At 42.1% G+C, this 26,878-nt stretch overlaps 1 protein-coding gene across 1 annotated transcript in view; it reads right to left on the minus strand.

The window, feature by feature from the left end:
• The window catches only part of LOC110533567 (VPS37D subunit of ESCRT-I), a 42,877-nt gene that overhangs the window by 14,022 nt on the left and 1,977 nt on the right, over positions 1 to 26,878 (minus strand). Inside the window, exon 2 of the mRNA XM_021617907.3 lies at positions 18,702 to 18,873. Coding sequence (XP_021473582.2) covers positions 18,702 to 18,873 — 172 coding nt within the window. The remainder of the gene's footprint in view (positions 1 to 18,701; positions 18,874 to 26,878) is intronic.

Genomic DNA, 26,878 nt, shown 5'->3' on the forward strand with positions numbered 1-26,878 from the left:
TGTAAACAATTGTTGGAAAAATTACTTGTGTCATGCAGAAAGTAGATGTCCTAACCGACTTGCCAAAACTATAGTTTGTTAACAAGAAATTTGTGGAGTGGTTGAAAAACGAGTTTTAATGACTCCAACCTAAGTGTATGTAATCTTCCAACTTCAACTGTATATATATATATAATTATCCCAAAAATATATGGGGGATTGGAAATGATGCAGACAATTACATTGATGGAAGCAACAATCTATCCGCTATTGTCACGTTCGTCGTAACGATGAGACCAAGGCGCAGCGTGATTTGAATACATTCTTTTTTATATACGAAGACCACTAAACAAACTAACAAAATGAACGTGATGCTAATAATAACGTGTGCTGACATGCAACTACACAGACAATAACCCACAAAACCAAAATGGAAAATGGCAACCTAAATAGGATACCCAATCAGAGACAACGATAAACTGCTGTCCCTGATTGGGAACCAATTCAGGCCACCATAGACCTACATTTACCTAGACAATATCAGCCGACGCTTGGCATTGCGCATGGTGGAGTGGTGTAAAGCTCACCACCACATCTGCTAACCATGTGTATGTGATCAATAACATTTTATTTTATTTAACCTTTGGACTCAGTGGAAACACGTTCTCTGGAGTGATGATTCACGCAGTCTTTACTGTTTACTGTTTCAGCATCACAATGCCCTGTGCACAAGTGAGGTCCATACAGAAATGGTTTGTCGAGATCATTGTGGAAGAACTTGACTGGCCTTCACAGAGCCCTGACCTCAACGAAACACCTTTAGGATGAATTGGAACACAGACTGCGAGCCAGGCCTAATCACCCAACATCAGTGCCTGACCTCACTAATGCTCTTGTGGTTGAATAGAAGCAAGTCCCCATAGCAATGTTATAACATCTAGTGGAAAGCCTTCCCAGAAGAGTTGAGGCTGTTATAGCAGCAATGGTGGGACCAACTCCATATTAATGCCTATGATTTTGGAATGAGTTGTTTGATGAGCAGGTGTCCACATACATACTTTTGGTAATGTAGTGTGTTACTACTGTAGCTTACTGTAATTGAAATTTGTTTTGACTAGCCTAGACAATGTTTCATAATTCGCAGGGGGAAAAGGTTGGGGGGAAAGTCAAAGCAAAACATTGTTGAATTCAAACGTTCTCTTTCATTAACTGTCACATACCTTTGCCAAATACAGCATCAATTACTGCAAAAAAAAGACAATTCTGACAACACAGTGAATAGACCAGTAGCTTATGCAATATAGTTGACAGTATGTGTAACGGTTTTCTTTAGGTGAAGGAGAGTCGGACCAAAATGCAGCGTTGTGATGATTCATGTTTGTTTAATAAAGGAAAAACTATACATGAATAAACTACAAAATAATGAAAGGCGAAAACCTAAACAGTCCTTTCTGGTGCAAACACAGAGACAGGAACAATCACCCACAAAACCCAACACCAAACAGGCTACCTAAATATGGTTCCCAATCAGAGACAATGACTAACACCTGCCTCTGATTGAGAACCATATCAGGCCAGACATAGAAATAGACAAACAAGACATCCAACATAGAATGCCCACCCAGCTCACGTCCTGACCAACACTAAAACAAGGAAAACACACACGAACGATGGTCAGAACGTGACAGTATGCCTATGGGTGGGCTACAGTATTGTTGTGTAATAGGAGCGCAACATCATCAACTTTATCTCAGAGCCTATACCAAAGCAGGATATAGAAACACAACAATCTATTGATGAACAAAATATTGAACAACAATTCGTCCTCTTGCATAGAAGTGTGGGCTGTAGCCTACTTTTAAATTGTTTCCAATATGCAATCAATCTTTCAGAATGCATGGACAGGCACTCACTATAGGCAGCATGCATGTTTAGTTGGAAAAGTTCACAGTAAAATATCTAAATGTTCACCCAAACCTCTGCAGAAATGTGATCAAATATGCCATTGCTCTTTCTTTTACAAACTGCAGTGGTCCAATTCCAATAGTGCCAAATTATACAGAAAATAGACGGTGTTATTGTCACCATAAAAGGTGAATGGAGGGTGTTTTCCAGGCAAAGTTTTAATGCTTGTTCACATGTAACAGATGTCCAGCAAAGACAAGAAGACTGGTCTCGGCACCAGTGTAACTCTTGCGTTATGTTTTTAAAGAAAGGATTGTCCAGCCAGCGATCCCAGTTGATTGGTGTTTATTCTGACGATGGACACAAGGAAGCACATTAGATGTGCAGGAGAACAGTATGTTGATGGCTGTAGATTCTTGATTTGGCAGGTAGCCTAGCGGTTAAGGTGTTGGGCCAAAAACCAAAAGTTTGTTGGTTCAAATCCCAGAGCAGACTCAATGAAAAATGTGCCCTTGAGCAAGGCACTTAACTCTAATTGCACCTGTAAGTCGTTGTGGATAAGAGCGTCTGTTAAATGACTATATATGAAATGTAGTGTGAAAATCATTGTGAATTAGCAGGGAGTTATTGCGGCCATTACAATTAGAGCATGCAAGCTAAATATTCAGTCATGTCAAAGTGGAAGAAAAATTCTAACATTTATTTAAATGTTTTATTTATTTATTATATCTTGATTAGATTAACCCCGAGTGAATACATGTTAGAATCAACATTGGCAGAGATTACAGCTGTGAGTCTTTCTGGGTAACTCTCTAAGAGCTTTCCACACCTGGATTGCGCAACATTTGCCCATTTTATACTTTTTCATGCTCTGTCAATTTGCTTGTTGATCATTGCTAAACTATTTTCAGGTCTTGCCATAGATTTTCAATCAGATTTAAGTCAAAACGTTAACTTAGTCACTCAGTTGGTAACCAACTCCAGTGTAGATTTGGCCTTGTGTTTTAGGTTATTGTCCCGCTGAAAGGTGAATTTATCTCCCAGTGGAAAGCAAACTGAACCAGGTTTTCCAGCCATTAAACTCTGTATCTGTTTTAGTCACCATTGGCCTCATGGTGAAATCCCTGAGCGGTTTCCTTCCTCTCCGATAACTGAGTTAGGAGGGACGCCTGTATCTTTGCAGTGACTGGGTGTATTGATACACCATCCAAAGTGTAATTTCACCATGCTCAAAGGGATATTCAATGTCTGCTTTTTTTTATTTTACCCATCTATCAATAGGTGCCCTTCTTTGCAAGGGATTGGAAAACCTCCCTGGTCTTTGTGGTTGAATCTGTGTTTGAAATTCACTGCTCGACTGAGGGACCTTACAGAAAATTGTATGTGTGGGGTACAGAGATAAGGTAGTCATTCAAAAAGCATGTTAAAAACTATTATTTAACACATAGTCCATGCAACTTATTATGTGAATTGTTAAGCAAATGTTTTACTCCTGAACGTGTTTAGGTTTACCATAACAAATCAGTGGAGACTCCTGTCACGACTACCGCCGAAGTCGGTCCCTCTCCTTGTTCGGGTGGCATTCTGATTTACACCTGATTTACATCCCCTCATTACTCTATGTGTATATTATCCTCTGTTCCCCCATGTCTGTGTGTGGTTTTGTTTGTTCGTTACGTGTGTGACGCTACAGGCTGGTTTTGCACCGGGTTTTTGTTAACCCGTGGTTTTGTTATTTTGTACCATGTTGTGGGCCAGAGTGTTGACGCAGTTGCGTCCGGCTGTTTTCCTCTGCCTGATTAGAGTGTGCCTGTTCACTCATCTCTGCTCTCCTGCACCTGACTTCCTTTGACCAGTTGCGCACACTCTGACAGCTCCTCAGAGGAGGAAGGGGAGGACCATCCTCCTCAGTGAATTTCATATATTTTTTAATAGTGAAACATTTCAAAAGTTATCCTTTATAGATAAAACTATACTAAATATATTCACGTCACCAAATAATTGATTAGAACACACTGTTTTGCAATGAAGGTCTACAGTAGCCTCAACAGCACTCTGTAGGGTAGCAGCATGGTGTAGCCAGAGGACAGCTAGTTTCCATCCCCCTCTGGGTACACTGACTACAAAACCTAGGAGACTCATGGTTCTCACCCCCTTCCTTAGACTTACACAGTAATTATGACAACTTCTGGAGGATGTCCTCTAACCTATCAGAGTTCTTGCAGCATGAACTGAAATGTTGTCCACCCAATCAAAGAATCAGAGAATGAATCTAGTACTAAAGTACATTTACATTTAATCTAGTACATTTATGCAGTGCATAAAAAGTGGGGAGTAGTTAATAGTTGAACAGTTTTGAACAAATGTATTCGTTTAAAAATGAAAAAGCCAGAGAGAGAGAGCTAGCTATATTTAGTTGTTTTTTTTACTTTCACTTAGCTATGCAGCTAAATAGTTCACCCTACTCAAACACCCAGCTCAAACAGAAAGTGATGCTATGTTTGCTAGGTGGTTATTGTCACACCCTGGTCAAAGTATTTTGTGTTTATCTTTATTTATTTGGTCAGGCCAGGGTGTGGCATGGGTTTTTGTATGTGGTGTGTATGTATGGGGATTGTAGCTAGTGGGGTGTTCTAGCTAAGTCTATGGCTGTCTGAAGTGGTTCTCAATCAGAGGCAGGTGTTTATCGTTGTCTCTGATTGGGAACCATATTTAGGCAGCCATATTCTTTGAGTTTGTCGTGGGTGATTGTCCTTAGTGTCCTGATGTCATTGTTCTGTGTTAGGTTACACAAGTATAGGCTGTTTCGGTTTTTGTTAAGTTTATTGTTTTGGTAGTGTTTGTGTTTAGTGTGTTACTTCATTAAACATGGATTGCAATAGACACGCTGCATTTTGGTCCGACTCTCCTTCTCATCAAGAATACCGTTACAGAATCACCCACCACAAAGGGACCAAGCAGCGTGTCAACAGGCAGGAACAGCCCAAAGTGGAGTACAGTATGGACTATACTTCTTGGGAGGAGATAGACAGGTGGGCGGTCGACCCAGGGAGAGTGCCGGAGCCCGCCTGGGATTCGATGGAGCAGTGCGCGGAAGGATATAGGAGAATGGAGTTTGCGAAGCAAGCAAGGCGGCGTGGACGGAGGCCCCATAGTCAGCCCCAAAAATGTCTTGGGGGGGGGGGCTCAGGGAGAGTGTGGCAGAGTCAGGAGCCAGACCTGAGCCAACTCTCCCTGTTTATCGTGAGGAGCCAAGGAGGAGACCAGAGCCGGTGTTGGAGGTGAGCGAAACAGAGACTGTGAAGGAGTTAATGGGGAAATTGGAGGAGAGAGAAATGAGGGAGTTGCTGTGTTGGTGTTTTAAACATGGAATTCGCCCGACGGAGCGTGTCGGGGATTTGATGGCACCTGGGTCAGCGCTCCATACTCGTCCTGAGGTGCGTGTTAGTCGGCTGGTGAAGATGGTGCCAGTCTCATGTACCAGGCCTCCTGTGCACCTCCCTAGCCTTGCACGTCCTGTGCCAGCACCGCTCTCAAGATCTCCAGTACGCCTTCACGGTCTAACCCATCCTGTGCCACCTCCACACCCCAGCCCTCCGGTAGCAGCTCCCCGCACCAGGCTTCCTGTGCGGGTCCTCGGCCCAGTACCACCAGTGCCAGCACCACGCATCAGGCCTACAGTGCGCCTCGCCTGTCCAGCGCTGTCGGAGCCCTCCTCCTCTCCAGCGCTGTCGGAGTCTCCCGCCTGTTTAGCGCTGTTAGAGCCTTCCTTCTCTACAGCGCTGCCGGAGTCTCCCGCCTGTTCAGAACTGCCAGTTAGCATAGAGCTGCCAGTTAGCATAGAGCTGCCAGTCTGCATGGAGCTGCCAGTCTGCAAGGAGCTGCCAGTCTGCAAGGAGCTGCCAGTCTGCAAGGAGCTGCCAGTCTGCAAGGAGCTGCCAGTCTGCAAGGAGCTGCCAGTCTGCAAGGAGCTGCCAGTCTGCAAGGAGCCGCCAGAGCTGCCTGTCTGCAGGATGCCGCCAAAGCTGCCAGTCTGCAAGGAGCCGCCAGAGCTGCCAGTCTGCAAGGAGCCGCCAGAGCTGCCAGTCTGCATGGAGCAGCCAGGGCCGCCAGTCAGCATGGAGCAGCCAGGGCCGCCAGTCAGCATGGAGCAGCCAGGGCCGCCAGTCAGCATGGAGCAGCCAGGGCCGCCAGTCAGCATGGAGCAGCCAGGGCCGCCAGTCAGCATGGAGCAGCCAGTCAGCATGGAGCAGCCAGTCAGCATGGAGCAGCCAGAGCAGCCAGTCAGCATGGAGCAGCCAGTCAGCCAGTCAGCATGGAGCAGCCAGTCAGCATGGAGCAGCCAGAGCTGCCAGTCATCATGGAGCAGCCAGTCAGCATGGAGCAGCCAGAGCTGCCAGTCGACCAGACTCTTCCAGATCTGCCAGTCGACCAGACTCTTCCAGATCTGCCAGTCGACCAGACTCTTCCAGATCTGCCAGTCGACCAGACTCTTCCAGATCTGCCAGTCGACCAGACTCTTCCAGATCTGCCAGTCGACCAGACTCTTCCAGATCTGCCAGTCGACCAGACTCTTCCAGATCTGCCAGTCGACCGGACTCTTCCAGATCTGCCAGTCGACCAGACTCTTCCAGATCTGCCATTCAGCCAGGATCTGCCAGTCAGCCAGGATCTGGTAGATTCATCAACCTGCCTGAGCTTCCTCTCGTCCCGAGCTGCCCCTCAGTCCCGATCTGCTCCTCAGTCCAGTGGGGTTCTGGGTGAGGACTACTAGGCCATGGTCGGCGGCGAGGGTGGACTATCCAGGGACGCGAGGAGAAGGGACTAAGACATTGATTGAGTGGGGTCCACGTCCCGCGCCGGAGCCGCCACCATGGACAGACGCCCACCCGGACCCTCCCTATTGTTTTGAGGTGCGTTCGGGAGTCCGCACCTTAGGGGGGGGGTTCTGTCACACCCTGGTCAAAGTATTTTGTGTTTATCTTTATTTATTTGGTCAGGCCAGGGTGTGGCATGGGTTTTTGTATGTGGTGTGTATGTATGGGGATTGTAGCTAGTGGGGTGTTCTAGCTAAGTCTATGGCTGTCTGAAGTGGTTCTCAATCAGAGGCAGGTGTTTATCGTTGTCTCTGATTGGGAACCATATTTAGGCAGCCATATTCTTTGAGTTTGTCGTGGGTGATTGTCCTTAGTGTCCTGATGTCATTGTTCTGTGTTAGGTTACACAAGTATAGGCTGTTTCGGTTTTCGTTAAGTTTATTGTTTTGGTAGTGTTTGTGTTTAGTGTGTTACTTAAACATGGATTGCAATAGACACGCCGCATTTTGGTCCGACTCTCCTTCTCATCAAGAATACCGTTACAGTTATGGCCATTCAACACTAGAACTCTTCCAAGTAAAGGTAACATTTTGGTTTTATTAACCTTTCTAGGGCAGGCTAGAGGAACCCCTCGACAACATTCAGGTGAAAAGGCAGCACACAGAATTCAAAAATATTTTTTTGAAATATGTAACTTTAACACACATCACACATTAACAAGTCCAATACAGCAAATGAAAGATAAACATCTTGTTAATCTACCCATGTCCAATTTCAAAAATGCTTTACAGCGAAAGCACAACATATGATTTATGTTAGGTCATAGCCAAGTCAAAAAAACACACAGCCATTTTTCCAGCCAAAGATAGGAGTCACAAAAAGCAGAAATATAGATGAAATTAATTGTGAAGACTTACAGAAAACGTCTGACCTCTGTCATTGCCAACAAAGGGTATATAACAAAGTATTGAGAAACTTTTGTTATTGACCAAATACTTATTTTCCACCATAATTTGCAAATAAATTCATAAAAAATCCTACAATGTGATTTTCTGGATTTTTTTCTCATTTTGTCTGTCATAGTTGAAGTGTACCTATGATGAAAATTACAGGCCTCTGTCATCTTTTAAAGTGGGAGAACTTGCACAATTGGTGGCTGACTAAATACTATTTTGCCCCACTGTAAATACATATTTCTGAGGTGTCAAGTGGACACATAACCCACCATGTTACACACACGCACAGCAGTTTTACAACAGGTCTGTAACGGAAAACATGCGTAGCCTATGTATGGCATGCGCCAAGTTTATACATCTCAATATACAGTGCTAGCACTCCGGATTGGAGCCGAGTGGCTTCATCTTTACTTTACCACAGTCTGACAATAGCAACACAGTTAGCATCTTCTAGTGCCTTCAGCAGCTAACGATAACTGTTTCTCTACATCAGCAAAAAATAACATGAGAATTCAAAACACAAATCTAGCAAGATTGATTACAACTTCAGGCGAGTTGAAAGGTGAAGGATATTTTCTCTAGATATCTTCCAACAATGTGTGCTTTCACAGCTCACCACTCTATCACATTTGTTGGGCATTTTTATTTTCTCCTTACAGCTCCCCAAATAATTAGACATCGAGCAAATTATTTCACAATCTCTTTATGACAACAATACAGCAGGCTTACACTGTGAGGTAATGGAGGTAAAGCTCCTTACATAGGCCAATGCTAACATGTTTAATTAGGCCAATGCTAACATGTTTAATTAGGCTAATGCTAACATGTTTAATTAGCCCCCCCCCCCCCCCTATGGGAAGAATTTAGTTAAATATGGTTGCGGGCAAAAAAAAATCCTTGTTCAGACCACTGAAGGTCTCCTCATGCTGCAGAGATTACTCTCTCTCTTGTACAATGCTGTGTGTGTGTGTGTGTGTGAAACTATGGGTACACAATTCCCATTGGAATGTGCAATGTTGAGAAACTGTTTTCCATTTGTTACATAACTACTTTATGTATCATTTGTTACACATAAGCGAGGGCTGTCTTTGTCTATCTGGTAGTTGTGGTTTGATTCCCAGGGGGATTGAGTACAAAAGCCTGCAAAGGGCCCCATTCTCCCCCCATGTGGTAAGGTCTGTGTAAGGGGAGTTCAGTAGTCTTAATCCAGCTTTGATAACTACCCCCACCAACACACATACCGAAATGAAACTGACTTAATTACTGACTCCCACCAGTCACAGTGCAATCTCACACCCTAGCACTAAAGTGGCTGGCTTCCAATCAGTCTGAAGCCGTGGGAGTGTAAGCGGCCAATAAAATCCTTGCGCTTCATGGTCACTCAGAGAAGTGGGCTTTGTTTGTCTTGGTGCTTCTTTTCACGTTTGCATGTATAATGACCTGATTTATTGTAATAGTTCCAGATGTATCTCAAGTCACACTGAAAGATATCTGTGGGTGGGAAGAGCCCACGTTGTAGATAGATCAGGGGGGCATACTTTTCTGCAGCAGTCCCATTCTGTGTACATTCAATGTGGGCGGAAGCATCGACCACAGGTTTCTTTCTGTGTGTTCTGAAGAGAGGAGGTGACGTCGGAAACACATGAAAAATAAGATACTCTAAATACATAGATCAGATTTGTTGCCTACTTTCTGTCAGAAGTTAGAGCCCAAACGTGTGCAAACAAAATTCACAACTCAAAGGAAAACAGCTCTGAATTCACCTTCTGGGTATTTTGAATCCCACAAATAAGCATAAGCCTCAGTGCTGACAGTAATTTGAAACGAGGGGGAGAAATATATCTAAACTTGGAAGTCAATACTACTGTTACCCTCTCACCAAGCTCGAATTTGACTCTCACGGCATTACTTAGAATATCTAAACAGCATGGGACATTAGGTGAGAAGGACATCTCCAATAAGAATCCCGATTGTAAACTCGCCAGGGTTGTAAAGGGAGTGACATATATATACAGTGCCTTGCGAAAGTATTCGGCCCCCTTGAACTTTGCGACCTTTTGCCACATTTCAGGCTTCAAACATAAAGATATAAAACTGTATTTTTTTGTGAAGAATCAACAACAAGTGGGACACAATCATGAAGTGGAACGACATTTATTGGATATTTCAAACTTTTTTAACCAATCAAAAACTGAAAAATTGGGCGTGCAAAATTATTCAGCCCCCTTAAGTTAATACTTTGTAGCGCCACCTTTTGCTGCGATTACAGCTGTAAGTCGCTTGGGGTATGTCTCTATCAGTTTTGCACATTGAGAGACTGACATTTTTTCCCATTCCTCCTTGCAAAACAGCTCGAGCGCAGTGAGGTTGGATGGAGAGCATTTGTGAACAGCAGTTTTCAGTTCTTTCCACAGATTCTCGATTGGATTCAGGTCTGGACTTTGACTTGGCCATTCTAACACCTGGATATGTTTATTTTTTAACCATTCCATTGTAGATTTTGCTTTATGTTTTGGATCATTGTCTTGTTGGAAGACAAATCTCCGTCCCAGTCTCAGGTCTTTTGCAGACTCCATCAGGTTTTCTTCCAGAATGGTCCTGTATTTGGCTCCATCCATCTTCCCATCAATTTTAACCATCTTCCCTGTCCCTGCTGAAGAAAAGCAGGCCCAAACCATGATGCTGCCACCACCATGTTTGACAGTGGGGATGGTGTGTTCAGCTGTGTTGCTTTTACGCCAAACATAACGTTTTGCATTGTTGCCAAAAAGTTCAATTTTGGTTTCATCTGACCAGAGCACCTTCTTCCACATGTTTGGTGTGTCTCCCAGGTGGCTTGTGGCAAACTTTAAACGACACTTTTTATGGATATCTTTAAGAAATGGCTTTCTTCTTGCCACTCTTCCATAAAGGCCAGATTTGTGCAATATACAACTGATTGTTGTCCTATGGACAGAGTCTCCCACCTCAGCTGTAGATCTCTGCAGTTCATCCAGAGTGACCATGGGCCTCTTGGCTGCATCTCTGATCAGTCTTCTCCTTGTATGAGCTGAAAGTTTAGAGGGACGGCCAGGTCTTGGTAGATTTGCAGTGGTCTGATACTCCTTCCATTTCAATATTATCGCTTGCACAGTGCTCCTTGGGATGTTTAAAGCTTGGGAAATCTTTTTGTATCCAAATCCGGCTTTAAACTTCTTCACAACAGTATCTCGGACCTGCCTGGTGTGTTCCTTGTTCTTCATGATGCTCTCTGCGCTTTTAACGGACCTCTGAGACTATCACAGTGCAGGTGCATTTATACGGAGACTTGATTACACACAGGTGGATTGTATTTATCATCATTAGTCATTTAGGTCAACATTGGATCATTCAGAGATCCTCACTGAACTTCTGGAGAGAGTTTGCTGCACTGGAAGTAAAGGGGCTGAATAATTTTGCACGCCCAATTTTTCAGTTTTTGATTTGTTAAAAAAGTTTGAAATATCCAATAAATGTTGTTCCACTTCATGATTGTGTCCCACTTGTTGTTGATTCTTCATATATATAAGGACGGTAATCAGGAAGGTGGTGGAGTCTAGGTAAGTCTGATGTCGCGCAGGTGCGAGTAACGATGGTGACTGGTGTGTGCCATAACGAGCAGCCTGGTGACCTAGAGGCCGGAGAGGGAGCTCACGTGACAAGGGTGATGACAATTAGGGTATTAACTTCAGATAGACTGATTATAGATTTATGTTATTATATAAGGATATGATTTCCCATGCATTAAATGACACTGAAACAGTAAATTACTCCACCAATGCAACAGATATAAGGTTCAAGATGTATATTACCACATTTTCAATGTACCACATCAAAAGAAATACAAATAATGAACCCCAATGAGTCGTGCACAACCCATGTCCAAATTACTTGTGTAATGTTGGAGCTATAAAAAAAATGACTACACACAAAGTCCCGAAGCACCCCACCGTTGTGGTTACTCACTACTTGTAGACATTTCCTCAGTGAAGTAACTTATAGCAGTTCCGTGCAGGTTTCACAAGATCCACAGCAAGCACAGCTATCAATGCAGACAGTACTCCTTAGCAGCAACAGATATCCCATAGAAACATGAACTCGTTAATCTTCCACAAGCAATTCTCTCCAAGTCTCGCACGTTGCTAGGCTAACCTCGAGCTGTCAAATACCTCCGCGATGAGACGGCACGTCGGTAGCTTCAGTCTCTACTAAGTCTTTCTTAACAAAATAATAACTCTATTATAAAATCAAATCAGTATTTCCCTTCAAAACTCAGTAGATATGGGTTTTGTTATACTTTTATCATCATCTTTTATCGTTTTTCTTCACCAACACTGATAATGTCTCTTTCCCCCAGGCCTCCTGTTAACGAGGTCAACTCTCCCGTTGGCCACAGCTTAACAATCTACCTTATTGGTCCAAATTTTAACTTAAAAGTAAACCAATCTATTCACTTGTACATTAAATAAATATTTATTCCGAAGAAATGCATTAACAACATTACAATTTAGGAGCAATTCGATCACTTTTTAAATCTAATACCAATTAATTATAACAAATAAACTCTATACCTGGTTTTAACAAGATTATTACATTACTAATTATCAATTGTGGGAACAAGCTGAAAAGAATAGAATGTGAGCTGGTGGTGGGAAGTTGATGTGACAAGTGACAGACAAACAGACAAAGGCTGCAGGTCCACCTGTGACCACAGCAACCTTGACCACATTCCGCACTTGATGTCTTCCATCTCTAAGCAAGCTGCATTACGCAATACACACAATACGTTGAGCCAGAACACAGTGTAACTCTTCTGCGATTTCTTGCCTCAGGAATTCTTCCTTTTTTAAAACCTTTTTCCCTCTCCTCTGGCTAAATGAGAATCAGATGTTTTGTGGAGGAAGGACGGACTCCCAACCATCCTGCTTTGTTGGTGCAGCTGGAGTGTTGGTACAGTATATGTGTGTGGTGACAAGAAGGTGAACATTCCACCCTCCTTCCATCATTGGACAGCTGCTAAGGCTGTAGATGGGGGTAAAAGGGGAGGGACGATTGGCTTCAAAACATGCCTGTTGTACATGAGGGTTCATTTAAATCGGGTGCTTTTGAGATTTCCTCTGTAAATAATATGGATAAATTCGTCAAAACAACAAAATAGGTGTTCGGCAATTTAACTGATTTAAACATCTGTGGATCTGAGCAACACCTGCTTTATCCCCAATTGAGGAAAAAGTAACATATTTCTGAGTTTCACCCATTAGGCTCGAGAAGAGGGGTTTTACGGCTTCCTCTACCAAGCGGCTGCTGCTCTGCTAAAGCATTTAAGAGCTCTAACATACCCCACTGGTGCAGCTCTACTGTCGTCCTGTCAACATCATGCCTCTGCTAAGCAAAGAGAAGGCCCCTTTCCACCCCCAAATCCCCTGACAACTGCTCAGTTTCCTGCTGGCATTGATGTGCCCAATCTTTCCCATGACCATTAGCTGGTGAGTTTGCAAACAGTTACAGCAGCAGAAACCCAGCCTGAGGGGTGGGCCGTCTGTCTTAAGAGGCTTTTCGAAGTAACTATCTACACAGTCATGTGCCATTGTCTTTGAACTACCAGCTAGTGGGAGAGCAGCAGACAAAAGCCTTTCATATACACTACCGGTCAAAAGTTTTTGTTGTTGTTTTTTTAAACTATTTTCTACATTGTAGACTAATAGTGAAGACGTCAAAACTCTGAAATGACACATGGAATCATGTAGTAACCCAAAAAGTGTTAAATAAATCAAAATATATTTTAGATTTGAGGGGGGGGGGGGGTGTTAAAGTCAACAAATAATTCATATCTCCTTGTTTGATTTGAATGCTAGAACACTGGCTGAGGCTGTAGGGAAATGCAGGTTGGGAGTGGGATTGAATGGACGTAGTGTTAGAAGGTGTTGCAATCTCATTTCTATGCTTGTCCTCATATCTACTGCATGACTTGGAGCACCTGGGAGACTTATAGCTAATCTAGACTTTGTTTTGTGATCCCCTAAATTTCCATAATCTAAATAATTCATTCGCAATGCGCTGAGCCCGGGTTGTTGAAGAGCCGAGTGGAGTTCAAACAAAGATTACCATTTAACCCTTTACACTCGTGGGAATTGGTCTATATAGGTGCAACATAAGACAAAAACATTACAAGGGTTTGAATGAGAGGACGAACTGGTGTCTCCAAATGCGCACAGTTCCTAAGCAATGTCAATTCACTTTTATGACTCAAAGAAGAATCTTTTTTTTTGCTTTCCTAGCTGTGCCGTTGAGGAACTAGAGCAAGCACACTTGTAGTCATTTCATTTGGAACACAACCCACCATCACACATTTACTGTTTACATAATCCCAAAAATGGTCCATTATAAATGGCAATCTGGGACAGGTAGGCATGATTTGAAAGCTTGTTCTATTGCCAACATAACTAGCTATGTTATACAATATGATCTTACAGTGTTAGGTTTCACAAGGCAAATCAGAGAAACAGATCGTAATTTTGGTGTGCATAGAATGGAGACATGAGAAGTGTTCCCTCTAAACTGTGTGTGGGCACGCAGCTCCCCGGGACTGCTATGCAGAATAAATATAAGCACAGAGAAACACGAGATTGAACTTCACTCAACTTTCTAGAGTTTTCCCGTCGGTTAACACTATCAACTTTTCCCTTTACTGTGGGAATTGTGATCAAATTAACACAATATTAGCCGCTTTCAATGCAACATACCGAAACAAAATGAACTATGCAAGACTTAGTATACAAAACTAACTATGCAAGAGATTTTGTTGTAGGGAGAAACGCATCCGAGTAGGATTGTATTGCATTGACAGGCATGACTCAGGCCCATACTCTACACAGACCGGTACGCCATAACCAATCAGAGCTACAGCAGGCCTATATACAAATAGACGATTGCCATATATGGATCTGTGCCATTCACGTTGAACTGGACTGTGTTTACAGCATGAGCGGTCCTGAGTGGATGGGCTTGTTTTGAGATCAAAGTCAGAGCTACATGTAGTGAAGTATGCACAGTTGTGCATTTGTTCATATCCTTTGCTAGTTACTGAGTTATTAACCCAGTTACAGATAAGTTGTAGTCAGCAATGGGTGAGTGATTGCTTCCTACAAAACGTGTGCATTTCATCTTTCAAAAGCAAGTCAGGTAAAGAGCTTTTTTGTCTTAAAGGTGCAGTGTTGTATTTTGAGACTTGAATAAGCTAAGTAGCCAATTGGCAGAGGGTAGCATGATTTGCCTTATTCTCTGTAATAACGGCATGGGACTAATGATGCATTTTATTTTGCAAAGTGGTTTCTTGCATCAAACAACACAACATTTTCAGTCACCTCCTTGTCTGAAGGACAAGTGGTTATAAACAAGTTAACGTCAAGCGCTGCATGGTTTTTTTCAAAGGTCTCATAGAATGTAGAGCTACAATGAACACACATTGGCTGCTACTGTAGGCTGAAGATTGAACAGCTATTTCCATGTTAAAATGATATGGGATGCATTTTCTCCATTGTTTTTGATTGTGGCCCACTCTGATAGTCCTACATTATGATCAAATAGCCATAGTAGCCTACTTAAAACTGTTACTTAAAGCGGGTACAGCCTGTGTCCACAGTAAATGTGTCCCGGAAGTTTTCAGAGCGTTCATGTTTGCGCTCAGCAGACCTGAAATTTGCTCAGTGATAAACATTTTTGAGGGAACATAGTTCATGAATGCATTCAGGTGAAGTGTGACACGGCAAATTTTCTTCACAATAAACAAACATAGGCTCATTCTGTTCAGAACAACCCAGGGTATGACGCCATGTCATCTTGTAGCTGTACATCAAACATAGTGATCATAAACTTTGACACTGTATATGACATGAGTTTTATGATTTGGAAATGTGAAGTGTACATTTGGACTCACGGGTGTTTGGCTTCCTTTTATGACATCCAAGTGGTATTTTTTATTATAATCTTAAATGTCTTGTCTTTCCAAAACTTAATTTACAGCATTTCCCTCACTCAGCCAACCCAAAACATTTCTAAATTTCTCCAATTACTGGGAGGGATGGGGCCAACTTCTTGTCGGGCGCAGTTCTGTCAGTCAAAACCCATACAGTGCTGTGAAGTGCAGAGCCAGAACTCTGGCGTCATGTATAGCATGTTACTGTACAGCCACTATGTTTCAATTTAAGCACTTACAGTATTAGTGCCCAAATCTGCCATTTTCAACTGAGTGTAAAGGGCTACGATAAGACAGCGAGACTGAAGTTCTCTCTCAAGTCTCGGAAGGACTGCCCCAAAAAGGGGCCCCTTTGTCTCTTAGAAAACACGAGGTAAGGCAATGAGGGCCACCGCAGACTAAACCATGCAATTACTCAGCCCGAGGAGGTTAGCGTGATGGCGCTCCTTTGGGTACTGAGGTTTCTGCCTAGTTTACTTTGGCCTTATGGGTAGCTCAGCAAGTTGCATGAACAGTACCATAAGAAAAATTATGTTATTCTGTATTCTGTTTATTTGTTTGTCTGTTTAAATAACATGTTCTTTGATTCAGCGAGTCAAAGATGACCCTGAGATGTGCGAGTCTGTCTGACCGTGAGAATACATTCAGCTTCTTACACTGCCAAGAAGGAAACCAGGAGAAACACAATATTCAGTCATTTTGGCCAAATAGAATAAACATTTTAAAAAACAGCTCCCTTAGCAGAGGAGCGCCCCTGTTAACTGTTTGGGAAACGAAACAGGCTCATGTGGAGCAGGAGTCCTATTTCATACATGCTCCAGTGGTTACTCTTGGCTAGTGTTGAAAGAGAGGTGGAACAGCCAGGTGGGAACCCCTTTGCCTGAGCTCACCCATGGGGACACGATAGTTCTGCAAGACCCCACCTCCACCCCTCACACCCATGAGCGGGACTGGAGGGGAGGGGCATGGACCAAGTCCAGAGTTTGGATCCCAACAGTGCCAGCAGATTTCACCCACCAACCTGTCAAATGTAATAACAATCCACACAAGAGGTCGCAACACTGATCAGCGCGGGCCTCATAAATTCAACAGCCGACATTAGGGCGTTGTTATGGAACAGTGTTTCTCTGTGATGTGTTTCCACAGACACAAAGGCACACACCCTGGGGTTGTTTAGATGTTATTAATAAACCATTGTAGATTTTGCAGCTTACCTCAAAAATAGTCAGCTACAACAGCTCATCAAAATCTCGTTCCCTGGTCTATGATCACTCCGCACACAGACATTATATTTCCATAAATTCTTATCCAGCTGTATTTTTATATTCTTAATCCTGACTCATGGCTGACAGCAATATTCCATGTACAGTGCCTTGCGAAAATATTCGGCCCCCTTGAACTTTGCGACCTTTTGCCACATTTCAGGCTTCAAACATAAAGATATAAAACAGATTTTTTTTGTGAAGAATCAACAACAAGTGGGACACAATCATGAAGTGGAACGACATTTATTGGATATTTCAAACTTTTTTAACAAATCAAAAACTGAAAAATTGGGCGTGCAAAATTATTCAGCCCCCTTAAGTTAATACTTTGTAGCGCCACCTTTTGCTGCGATTACAGCTGTAAGTCGCTTGGGGTATGTCTCTATCAGTTTTGCACATCGAGAGACTGAATTTCTTTCCCATTGCTCCTTGCAAAACAGCTCGAGCTCAGTGAGGTTGGATGGAGAGCATTTGTGAACAGCAGTTTTCAGTTCTTTCCACAGATTCTTGATTGGATTCAGGTCTGGACTTTGACTTGGCCATTCTAACACCTGGATATGTTTATTTTTTAACCATTCCATTGTAGATTTTGCTTTATGTTTTGGATCATTGTCTTGTTGGAAGACAAATCTCCATCCCAGTCTCAGGTCTTTTGCAGACTCCATCAGGTTTTCTTCCAGAATGGTCCTGTATTTGGCTCCATCCATCTTCCCATCAATTTTAACCATCTTCCCTGTCCCTGCTGAAGAAAAGCAGGCCCAAACCATGATGCTGCCACCACCATGTTTGACAGTGGGGATGGTGTGTTCAGCTGTGTTGCTTTTACGCCAAACATGACGTTTTGCATTGTTGCCAAAAAGTTACATTTTGGTTTCATCTGACCAGAGCACCTTCTTCCACATGTTTGGTGTGTCTCCCAGGTGGCTTGTGGCAAACTTTAAACGACACTTTTTATGGATATCTTTAAGAAATGGCTTTCTTCTTGCCACTCTTCCATAAAGGCCAGATTTGTGCAATATACAACTGATTGTTGTCCTATGGACAGAGTCTCCCACCTCAGCTGTAGATCTCTGCAGTTCATCCAGAGTGATCATGGGCCTCTTGGCTGCATCTCTGATCAGTCTTCTCCTTGTATGAGCTGAAAGTTTAGAGGGACGGCCAGGTCTTGGTAGATTTGCAGTGGTCTGATACTCCTTCCATTTCAATATTATCGCTTGCACAGTGCTCCTTGGGATGTTTAAAGCTTGGGAAATCTTTTTGTATCCAAATCCGGCTTTAAACTTCTTCACAACAGTATCTCGGACCTGCCTGGTGTGTTCCTTGTTCTTCATGATGCTCTCTGCGCTTTTAACGGACCTCTGAGACTATCACAGTGCAGGTGCATTTATACGGAGACTTGATTACACACAGGTGGATTGTATTTATCATCATTAGTCATTTAGGTCAACATTGGATCATTCAGAGATCCTCACTGAACTTCTGGAGAGAGTTTGCTGCACTGAAAGTAAAGGGGCTGAATAATTTTGCACGCCCAATTTTTCAGAGTTTGATTTGTTAAAAAAGTTTGAAATATCCAATAAATGTTGTTCCACTTCATGATTGTGTCCCACTTGTTGTTGATTCTTCACAAAAAAATACAGTTTTATATCTTTATATTTGAAGCCTGAAATGTGGCAAAAGGTCGCAAAGTTCAAGGGGGCCTAATACTTTCGCAAGGCACTGTATACCCAGAAACAGAGACAATCTTCCTTTCTCCTCTGCCTCTCTTGGTCACATGTAGACTCACCGAGCCGACTCTGTTTTTCCCAGCAGGCGGTTGCCAGATTGGTCAGATCCCTATATTTCTCAGCCAGCTGGAGTTTGCCGTTGTTGAGGCGGGGTCGCCTGGCGAGGCTCTCCTCGGCCAAGCTCCGGTTGGAGGTCAGCAGAATCTCTCTGTCCACCTGCAGCTCCTGAAACTGGAGACAGGCATGGAGTCAGAACCCTGAGAATGTACAGCTCAGCACACACAAAGAAAAGGTAAATGGATTAACTGAATCAATAGCAGACTGTGATGGTAGGGTGCCATGTTTAAAATATTATTCCAGTAATAGAGGTGTATGTGTATCAACCTACTTATAGCATCTTGATAAATAGGAGTTTAAAGTTGGCATAACAGTTGGAAATGTACATATTTATTTAGCTATTTAAAGATTGATGTTTACAAATCTGCTTAACTGAGCCTTCACAGAATTCATAGTTAAAAAAAAATGTGTCAAGCTACAATAGATATTCAAGGTTAACCTCACTCTGCAGGAAATGCTCTACACACTGAGTTTGAAATGTATTGAGCTGGAAAATGTTTTCTCATAGGGTTTGAGCAGAGAAAACAACAGCAAAGGGGTTAGTCAATGTGGAAAGTATGAAACTGTGAGAAACAGCAGGGTCATTGAGGGCCAAAAACACAGGAAGGAGCAAGGGTGTACTGTATATACATGAATGTTTGATGGTGAGTTACTTAAGAACAAAAACCTGTTCCAAGGTGTGAACTTCAACCAGTAGGTCTATACTAAATATTGAATATATCAAAGGACTTTCCCAGTCAGGGAAATTAATTAATACAACTGAGGGCATTTGATACTTAATTTCATGTGAAGGTTAAGTCAAGGTGTGTTAAACAAGATCAATAAAAATGTATGTTAAAAAAACAACTTACAGGCCACATTCCCAAACCAATGTGACTTTCCACCTCTGGCAAATAGCGGACTTTGAATTCCTAGTCAAGAGCCTCACTCATGTTACACATGGACCGCATGATACGCTTGTGGCTTTGGCATACACACTGGGAGGATTCAGTTGATGACTTGGCACTAGCGAAGTAACATTTTACTTACTTCACATATCAGCCCTTTAAAGTTGTTCAAAAACCAAACTCAAGACTAAAGTCAGGCTATTGCTCACACTTTCAAGAATCTTCATACCACAGCAAGAAAATGTATACATGTAGAGTCATTAATAGTGACAGTTCCACAGACTAACGCCTCGATCAGACCGACAGCATCATTGCATCAGTACTGCGTAATAAATTCTTCAGTCAAACTTTTCCATGATCTAATCCAACATTTTTGTGGATATATTGTACCAGTCAAAAGTTTTGACACATCTACTCATTCAAGGGTTTTTCTTAATTTTCACTATTTTCTACACTGTAGAATAGTAGTGAAGACATCAAAACTATGAAATAACACATATGGAAGGAATCATGTTGTAATCAAAAAAGTGTTCAACAAATTAAAATATATTCTATATTTGAGATTCTTCAAAGTAGCCACCCTTTGCCTTGATGACAGCTTTGCACACTATTGGCATTCTCTCAACCAGCTTCATGAGGTAGTCACCTGGAATGTATTTCATGCTTTTCCAACAGTCTTGAAGGAGTTCCCACATATGCTGAGCACTTGTTGGCTGCTTTTCCTTCACTCTGCAGTCCAACTCAACCCAAACCATCTCATTTAGGTTGAGGTCGGGTGATTGTGGAGCTCAGGTCATTTGATGCTTGGCAAAATAGCCCTTACACAGCCTGGAGGTGTCATTGTCCTGTTGAAAAACAAATGATAATTCCACTAAGTGCAAACCAGATGGGATGGCGTATCGCTGCAGAATGCTGTGGTAGCGATGCTGGTTAAGTGTACCTTGAATTCTAAATACATCACAGACAGTGCCACCAGCAAAGCACCATCACGCCTCCTCATCCATGCTTCACGGTGGGAACCACACATGCAGAGATCCTCCGTTCCCCTACTGTCTCACCAGGACAAGCCAGTTGGAACCAAAAAACTCAAATTTGGACTCATCAGACCAAAGGACAGATTTCCACCGGTCTAACGTCCATTGCTTGTGGCTCAAGCAAGTCTCTTCTTATTATTGGTGTCTTTAGTAGTGGTTTCTTTGCAGAAATTCGACCATGAAGGCCTGATTCCCGCTGTCTCCTCTGAACAGTTGATGTTGAGATGTGTCTGTGACTTGAACTCTGTGAAGCATTTATTTGGGCTGCAATCTGAGGTGCAGTTAACTCTAATTAACTTATCCTCTGCAGCAGAGGTAACTCTGGGTCTTCCTTTTCTGTGGTGGTCCTCATGAGAGCCAGTTTCATCATAGTGCTGGATGGTTTTTGCGATTGCAAAAATAAATGTTCACAAATTTTCCATATTGACTGACCTACATGACTTAACATAATGATAGACTGTCGTTTCTCTTTGTCACGACTCCCGCCGAAATCGCTCCTCTCCTTGTTCGGGTGGCGTTCGGTGGTCGACGTCACCGGCTTTCTAGCCATCGCCGCTCCATTTTTCATGTATTCATTTGTATTGTCTTGTTCCCTGCACACCTGGTTTTCCTTCCCCAATCAACCTACATGTATTTATTCCTCTGTTCCCCATCATGTCTTTGTGTAAGATTGTTTGTGTTACGTGTGTATTGTTGACGCGCCAGACTGGCTTGTTTTTTCCATGTTATTTTTTCACGAAGATGTTTATTGTGAAACATAATTCTTGTGACTGTTTTGCGCGTTTTGCACTTTTGCTTAAATAAAGTGTGCGCCTGTTCACAAATCTCTGCTCTCCTGCACCTGACTTCGCTACCAGTATGCACACATCTGACACTCTTTGCTTATTTGAGTTGTTCTTGCCACAATATGGACTTGGTAGTTTACCAAATAGGGCTATCTTCTGTATACCCACCCTACCTTGTCACAACACAACTGATTGTCTCAAACACATGAATTAACTTTTAACAAGGCACAACTGTTAATTGAAATACATTCCACCTCATGAAGCTGGTTGAGAGAATGCCAATAATGTGAAAAACTGTCATCAAGGCAAAGGGTGGCTACTTTGAAGAATATAAAATATATTTTGATTTGTTTAACACTTTTTTTGGTTACTATATGTTTCCATATGTGCTATTTCATAGTTTTGATGTCTTCATTATTATTCTACAATGTAGAAAATAGTAAAAAGAAAGAAAAACCCTGGAATGAGTAGGTGAGTCCAAACATTTGACTAGTAATGTATGTACAACAAAAGTTCAACATTTACCTTTTGCTTCTATTTCTGTCAAGTCTACGCATACAATTTGATGCATAAGTTGGATAAATAGTGCTTGTGTTTGCCTGCAATGCAATGGTGCAAGGCAAACGCAACATTCCATTGGAAATGTATGTACTTCTGGTGAACCAAAACACAATGGCGCTGTCGGTTTGATCGAGGTGAAAGGTTTCAATTAAACAAAAATGTATTTTGCATTTAAGTAAGTGTCAATATATGGGAATAATCCCCAAACTAAAGGACAATTAGAAAATGTATTGCAAAGTATTCCAGCGGTCAGGACTAATGGTGAGTCCAGTGGCATTTTTGCTATGCATCGCTTTAGACCCAATGAGAAAAACACAGTTGCATGATGAAGGGATTCTGTGGCTTGTCATCTGTAGCTCCGTCCATCTTGTTCCTAAAACGACATTGGCATAGCACAGACAGCATGGCAAACCACAAACCCCACTGTTAACTCAAATTATCTGAAGTCAAAAGAGCGTGGAGGCTTTTATTGAGATTTGCTATTCTGCCTGAAGTAAAATTATGAATTTTTTAGCTGCCAATTGCACTGTTTAAAACCTCAGGGATATTGTTAACTCTGGCTGAGCTCACCAAAGTATACCGAGGATAAATGGTTTACTTTGTTAAATGATAATGAGATTTTTGCCTCACTTAATACTCTGCTCATGACCAAAAACAGTTTGGCTCTCCTCATGGGGCATGCCTCCACTTGAAATTAATTTGCTTACAGGAATGTGAGAATGTATGTTCATTGCATCATGAACAAACACACAACAAAGTGGGTCAGTTGAAAGTGCTTTAGACTGAAAAAGAGCCAAGGAGGAAGAGCTTCTCAGTGACATCAGAAAGTGGAGTTAAGTGAGGTAAAATTAATGAGACTGAGAGGGCGTACTGTTGCAGAATGGCCAAAGGGAATTAGGTGGGAGGATTATTATCTACAGCTTGTATTGGCATGTTTCCCAAGTTACTGAGTCACAATCACTGATAGTAATCTTTGTTATTGATGCAGCTGGGTAGCACTGACTTTCCTTGCAGCAGTTTTGAAATGCTCAGTCAATGGCTCCTCAACAGTGGTTTCTTTCGACTTCAGAGTTTACGTATAACCCTCACTTCTCGACTGAAACCACATGAGTTTCTTGCAACAGGAAACCAAAGTGAATGCCACCCCCCTGCCAGAGAAAGTCAGAAACCACTGATCCAATCATAGTGGTCTCCAAGCAAAGGCACATTGTATGCCTCACACCTCCCAAAATGGAGGGAATATAGTCTTCTTCTGATTAAATATTTCCATTCCTGCAAGCTGAAACTGCAGAGCAAGATGCTAGATAAGACTTCTTCTTTAATTGGAGCAAGTTCTATGTACAGGGAATGAGAGAACATTTCAAATTGCTCACCTTATCTGAGAAGAGGGTTGAGTTCAAGACTTCTGGCTCAGGGTGATAATCAATTGCTAATTAAAAGCTTCACTTGGCAGTCAGCCTGAAGAAGGCTGTTTCTAACTTTGGCCAACTACAAAACTATGTCATCGCTCCCGGGAATCCAGTTCAGTGGAATGTGTCTGGCTGGACATATCAGGCTTTTTACAAACCTTGCACTGTAATAATCAAAGAAGCTTTGCGGGTCCAAAATACATTTATTTCCCCTTCGATACTTAAACCCCTAATCGTCTCAGACTTCGAGGTTGAAGAATCACTTTGAAAAAAGTATTTCATTTAGCTATGATAGGCTGAAAGGAGAGGGGAGTGTGCAATGTATAAGCAAGGCTTTAATCTGTGTTTTTTAAAATGATTAATCAAATCGAGGAAAAGAACAAAAAGTCATAGGGACTTTTTTATCAAGGGCTATCATTCACAAATGAATGAAGGGGCCTTCTCAGAACTGCGTAGGGCCCAGCCTTCTCCCTCAGCATCATCAGGAGGATTGGGTATGTAAGGACATACAAATGTTTCAGACCACTAACTGACTGACTGTATACACAAATGAGAAGTATGTCTGTGTGTTACAATTACTAAAAATACGCTGTGGAGGATGTACTGTACAACATGATAAATGCATAATCTAATGAAGTAGTGATGGCTTGAAATATGATTTCCACTGATCTCAGTCACAACCAACTGGGCATAGATGTCAGTTAAATGTCTAGTTTTGATTTACATTTGGTTGAGTTGTCAACTAATGTGAATTCAATGTGAAATCAACAAACAAATTGTCCATGTTATTGGATTTAGGTTTAAAGTTGGGTGAACAAAACACAATGCCCTTATATTGTCTTACGTTTTGCAAATCCAATCAGTTTTCCACATTGATTTAATGTCATCACATTGAAAAGACGTGGAAACAACGTTGATTCAACCAGTTTTTGCCCACTAGGAAGCCACAGGGAATAAAAGACTGTGGCTTCAATTGGATCATGGCTCTGGACATCACAGCTGCATATGTGATCTTGTTTTAGACAGCTCTCTGGGATTACCTTGACCATCTGATGCTGAGAGGTTAGAATTCAACCCCGAGAAACATCTCATCTGCTGTTTTACTGCCGGTAAGGTGACAATTTTCAAAGCAACCATTGACGGTGGACACTGACATGTTGACATGAAAGTCATCAGGAAAATGTGTGACTTATTCCACAGATGTTACCCAAGATACTGTGCCAACACTTTTCCCTGGAACTGTTTCTTGACCAATTTTTCTTTGCCAGGTCAAGATTTACTTTATGTGGATTATCTAGTGGAGTGATACATGATTTCAATACCTTTTCATTGACAACTTAATCTGAACAAGTATATGCCCAACAGGCTAAATTTTTTTGGATTACTTGTTGATTGCTTTTAAGAATATTGTAACTTTAAAATGTGTTAAAATTAAAATATATAAGCATTAAAAAGATTTTTAAACACATTTTGACTTGTGTGTGTTTGCTTTGAGGTTGGATTTCCTTTCTGTGTTACGAATCCTCCAAATGTGGGGTATTTGCTTCTTGCATTCCACTGCTGTATTCATTTTAATTGAGAATTAAATATTTAAAACACTCATTCCATGTAGTAAAATAATAAGAATGTTAACATTTAGTCTAGTTATTCATTGAAGGTTTATGGAGTATATTTTCCATTCCCAAATGCATTCAAACTTTCTAAACTGAGCCCCTCTAGTTTTTGTATCTGGGCCAATATCCTGTCTCTTATGCTTGTCACACCTCTTTGTGCATACTTAATTCTTGTCATCGGAACAGCTTGAAATATCTGCATTGTCACATCACAGCAGGCAAGATGGCAAAGTCTACAGGGTATTAAACTACTTATATGACGCCACACTGTGTGGCCCGCATGCAATTTAGAGAAACCACAAATCTTTGCAGCCCATTTCAAAGTGCTCTAAAGATTCTAGCAGTGTCTAACAGTTCCTGTGATTTTGTTAAAGTGTAATTTAGCTCCAAGTGTTTTTCAAAAGTCTCCCTCAACACTGGGCTACTTCAGTCCCTTCACAAGTGTCTTGCTGTTCATTTCTCTCACACTTGTGGTTTGTATAATGATCATTTGCAAGGCAATCAGAGCCCCATGTTCTGTAGAATCCGGAGCATTTGGCCCAGAGTCAAAATAAGCACGGTGTACACAAAGACACTGCAGCTCCACTGTTGGATTTCCTGTGACTACAAGGACACTGTACAGCTTATTTCACTCCAAATCCCTGTCATCCATGGCTATTCATAATCACCAGCGTTTTTCCCTAAACAGGAATAGCATCAGACCTTCCATTTCCTACTGTGGCTGCTCCTACCCCTGTTTAGCAAGCGGGAGGTTCAGGAGCCCCTGGGACTGTGGTTGTGATGATGCACTGGTTGTAAAGCAAACCACCAGACAGTATTCACCGGCACTGACAAAAAACACTTGAAGGGCACTTCAGATTTGGAAAGAAGTACAATGTTGTATGAACTTCTCGAGCTGAAAATGTACTGATGTGGCAGTTTCTGTGAAGACACAAAAATATTATTGTTTGACATTTGATATTGGGAAATATATTATACAAACATGATGAATGTGTTATGATTTAATATGCCAGCGTGAGGATACTGGCTCCTTTTCCATCAAGTCTGTACAATCTGCAAGAATTTACCAGCTAGATTTATCTTGGGGGAAAAGGGCTTGAGTGTTGCTCTGCTCCTTCACTGCCATGTGTGGTAAGCTGAGGTGCTCAGCGTCTGAGTGTCTTCAAATGGAGCAGTTACAGTGTCCAGATGACTGTAATTTAATTTTCCCATTTAGTGCTTACTACCCATGTCAAATCCCATGGAGCCAGTAGAGGATAGCAATTATGCCAGTCAGGAGGCTGAGAACATTCTCTAGAGGGAGCTAGCCAGTAGCTAGTGAAAGGTGGGCTATATACACAAGCGTCCATCTTATTGTGCCATTAATGATGCTTTCAGAGCAGTTGCCCTTGGATACCCCAAAGTGTTAATGAATTGGAGCGCTGCTCACCAGTGGATCGTAGGGGCTGTGGAGCCAGCCCCTACAATAAGTTCAACTACCACTAACACATGCTCACATGTCAGCCAACCATGCATATGTGGGCTTTATTAAACTAACAATGGCAACTGCAAGAAAAACAATGGGAGGGGGTCATACCCAGACACCCTACTGATGATTAGTTACACAAACTGTAAATGAGAATTGTGTGTGAATGTCTCAACTAACCTACAGTATCATATTGCCTAGCTTATTACTGGCATGTAACACTTGCATGTAAATGTATGTTCAATCAAATGTCTTGGTCAAGTCGAATGCAGCTGCTACTACAACCATTACTGAAATCCCTAACATGCCTCTAGCGAAGTAATTCTTATCCAGTCCCTTGGGAGCATTCCATGGCCTCTCTCAGT

This window comes from Oncorhynchus mykiss, chromosome 10, assembly GCF_057628025.1.
Source record: "Oncorhynchus mykiss isolate SJ-2025 chromosome 10, ASM5762802v1, whole genome shotgun sequence".
In the NCBI taxonomy this organism is placed as follows: domain Eukaryota; kingdom Metazoa; phylum Chordata; class Actinopteri; order Salmoniformes; family Salmonidae; genus Oncorhynchus; species Oncorhynchus mykiss.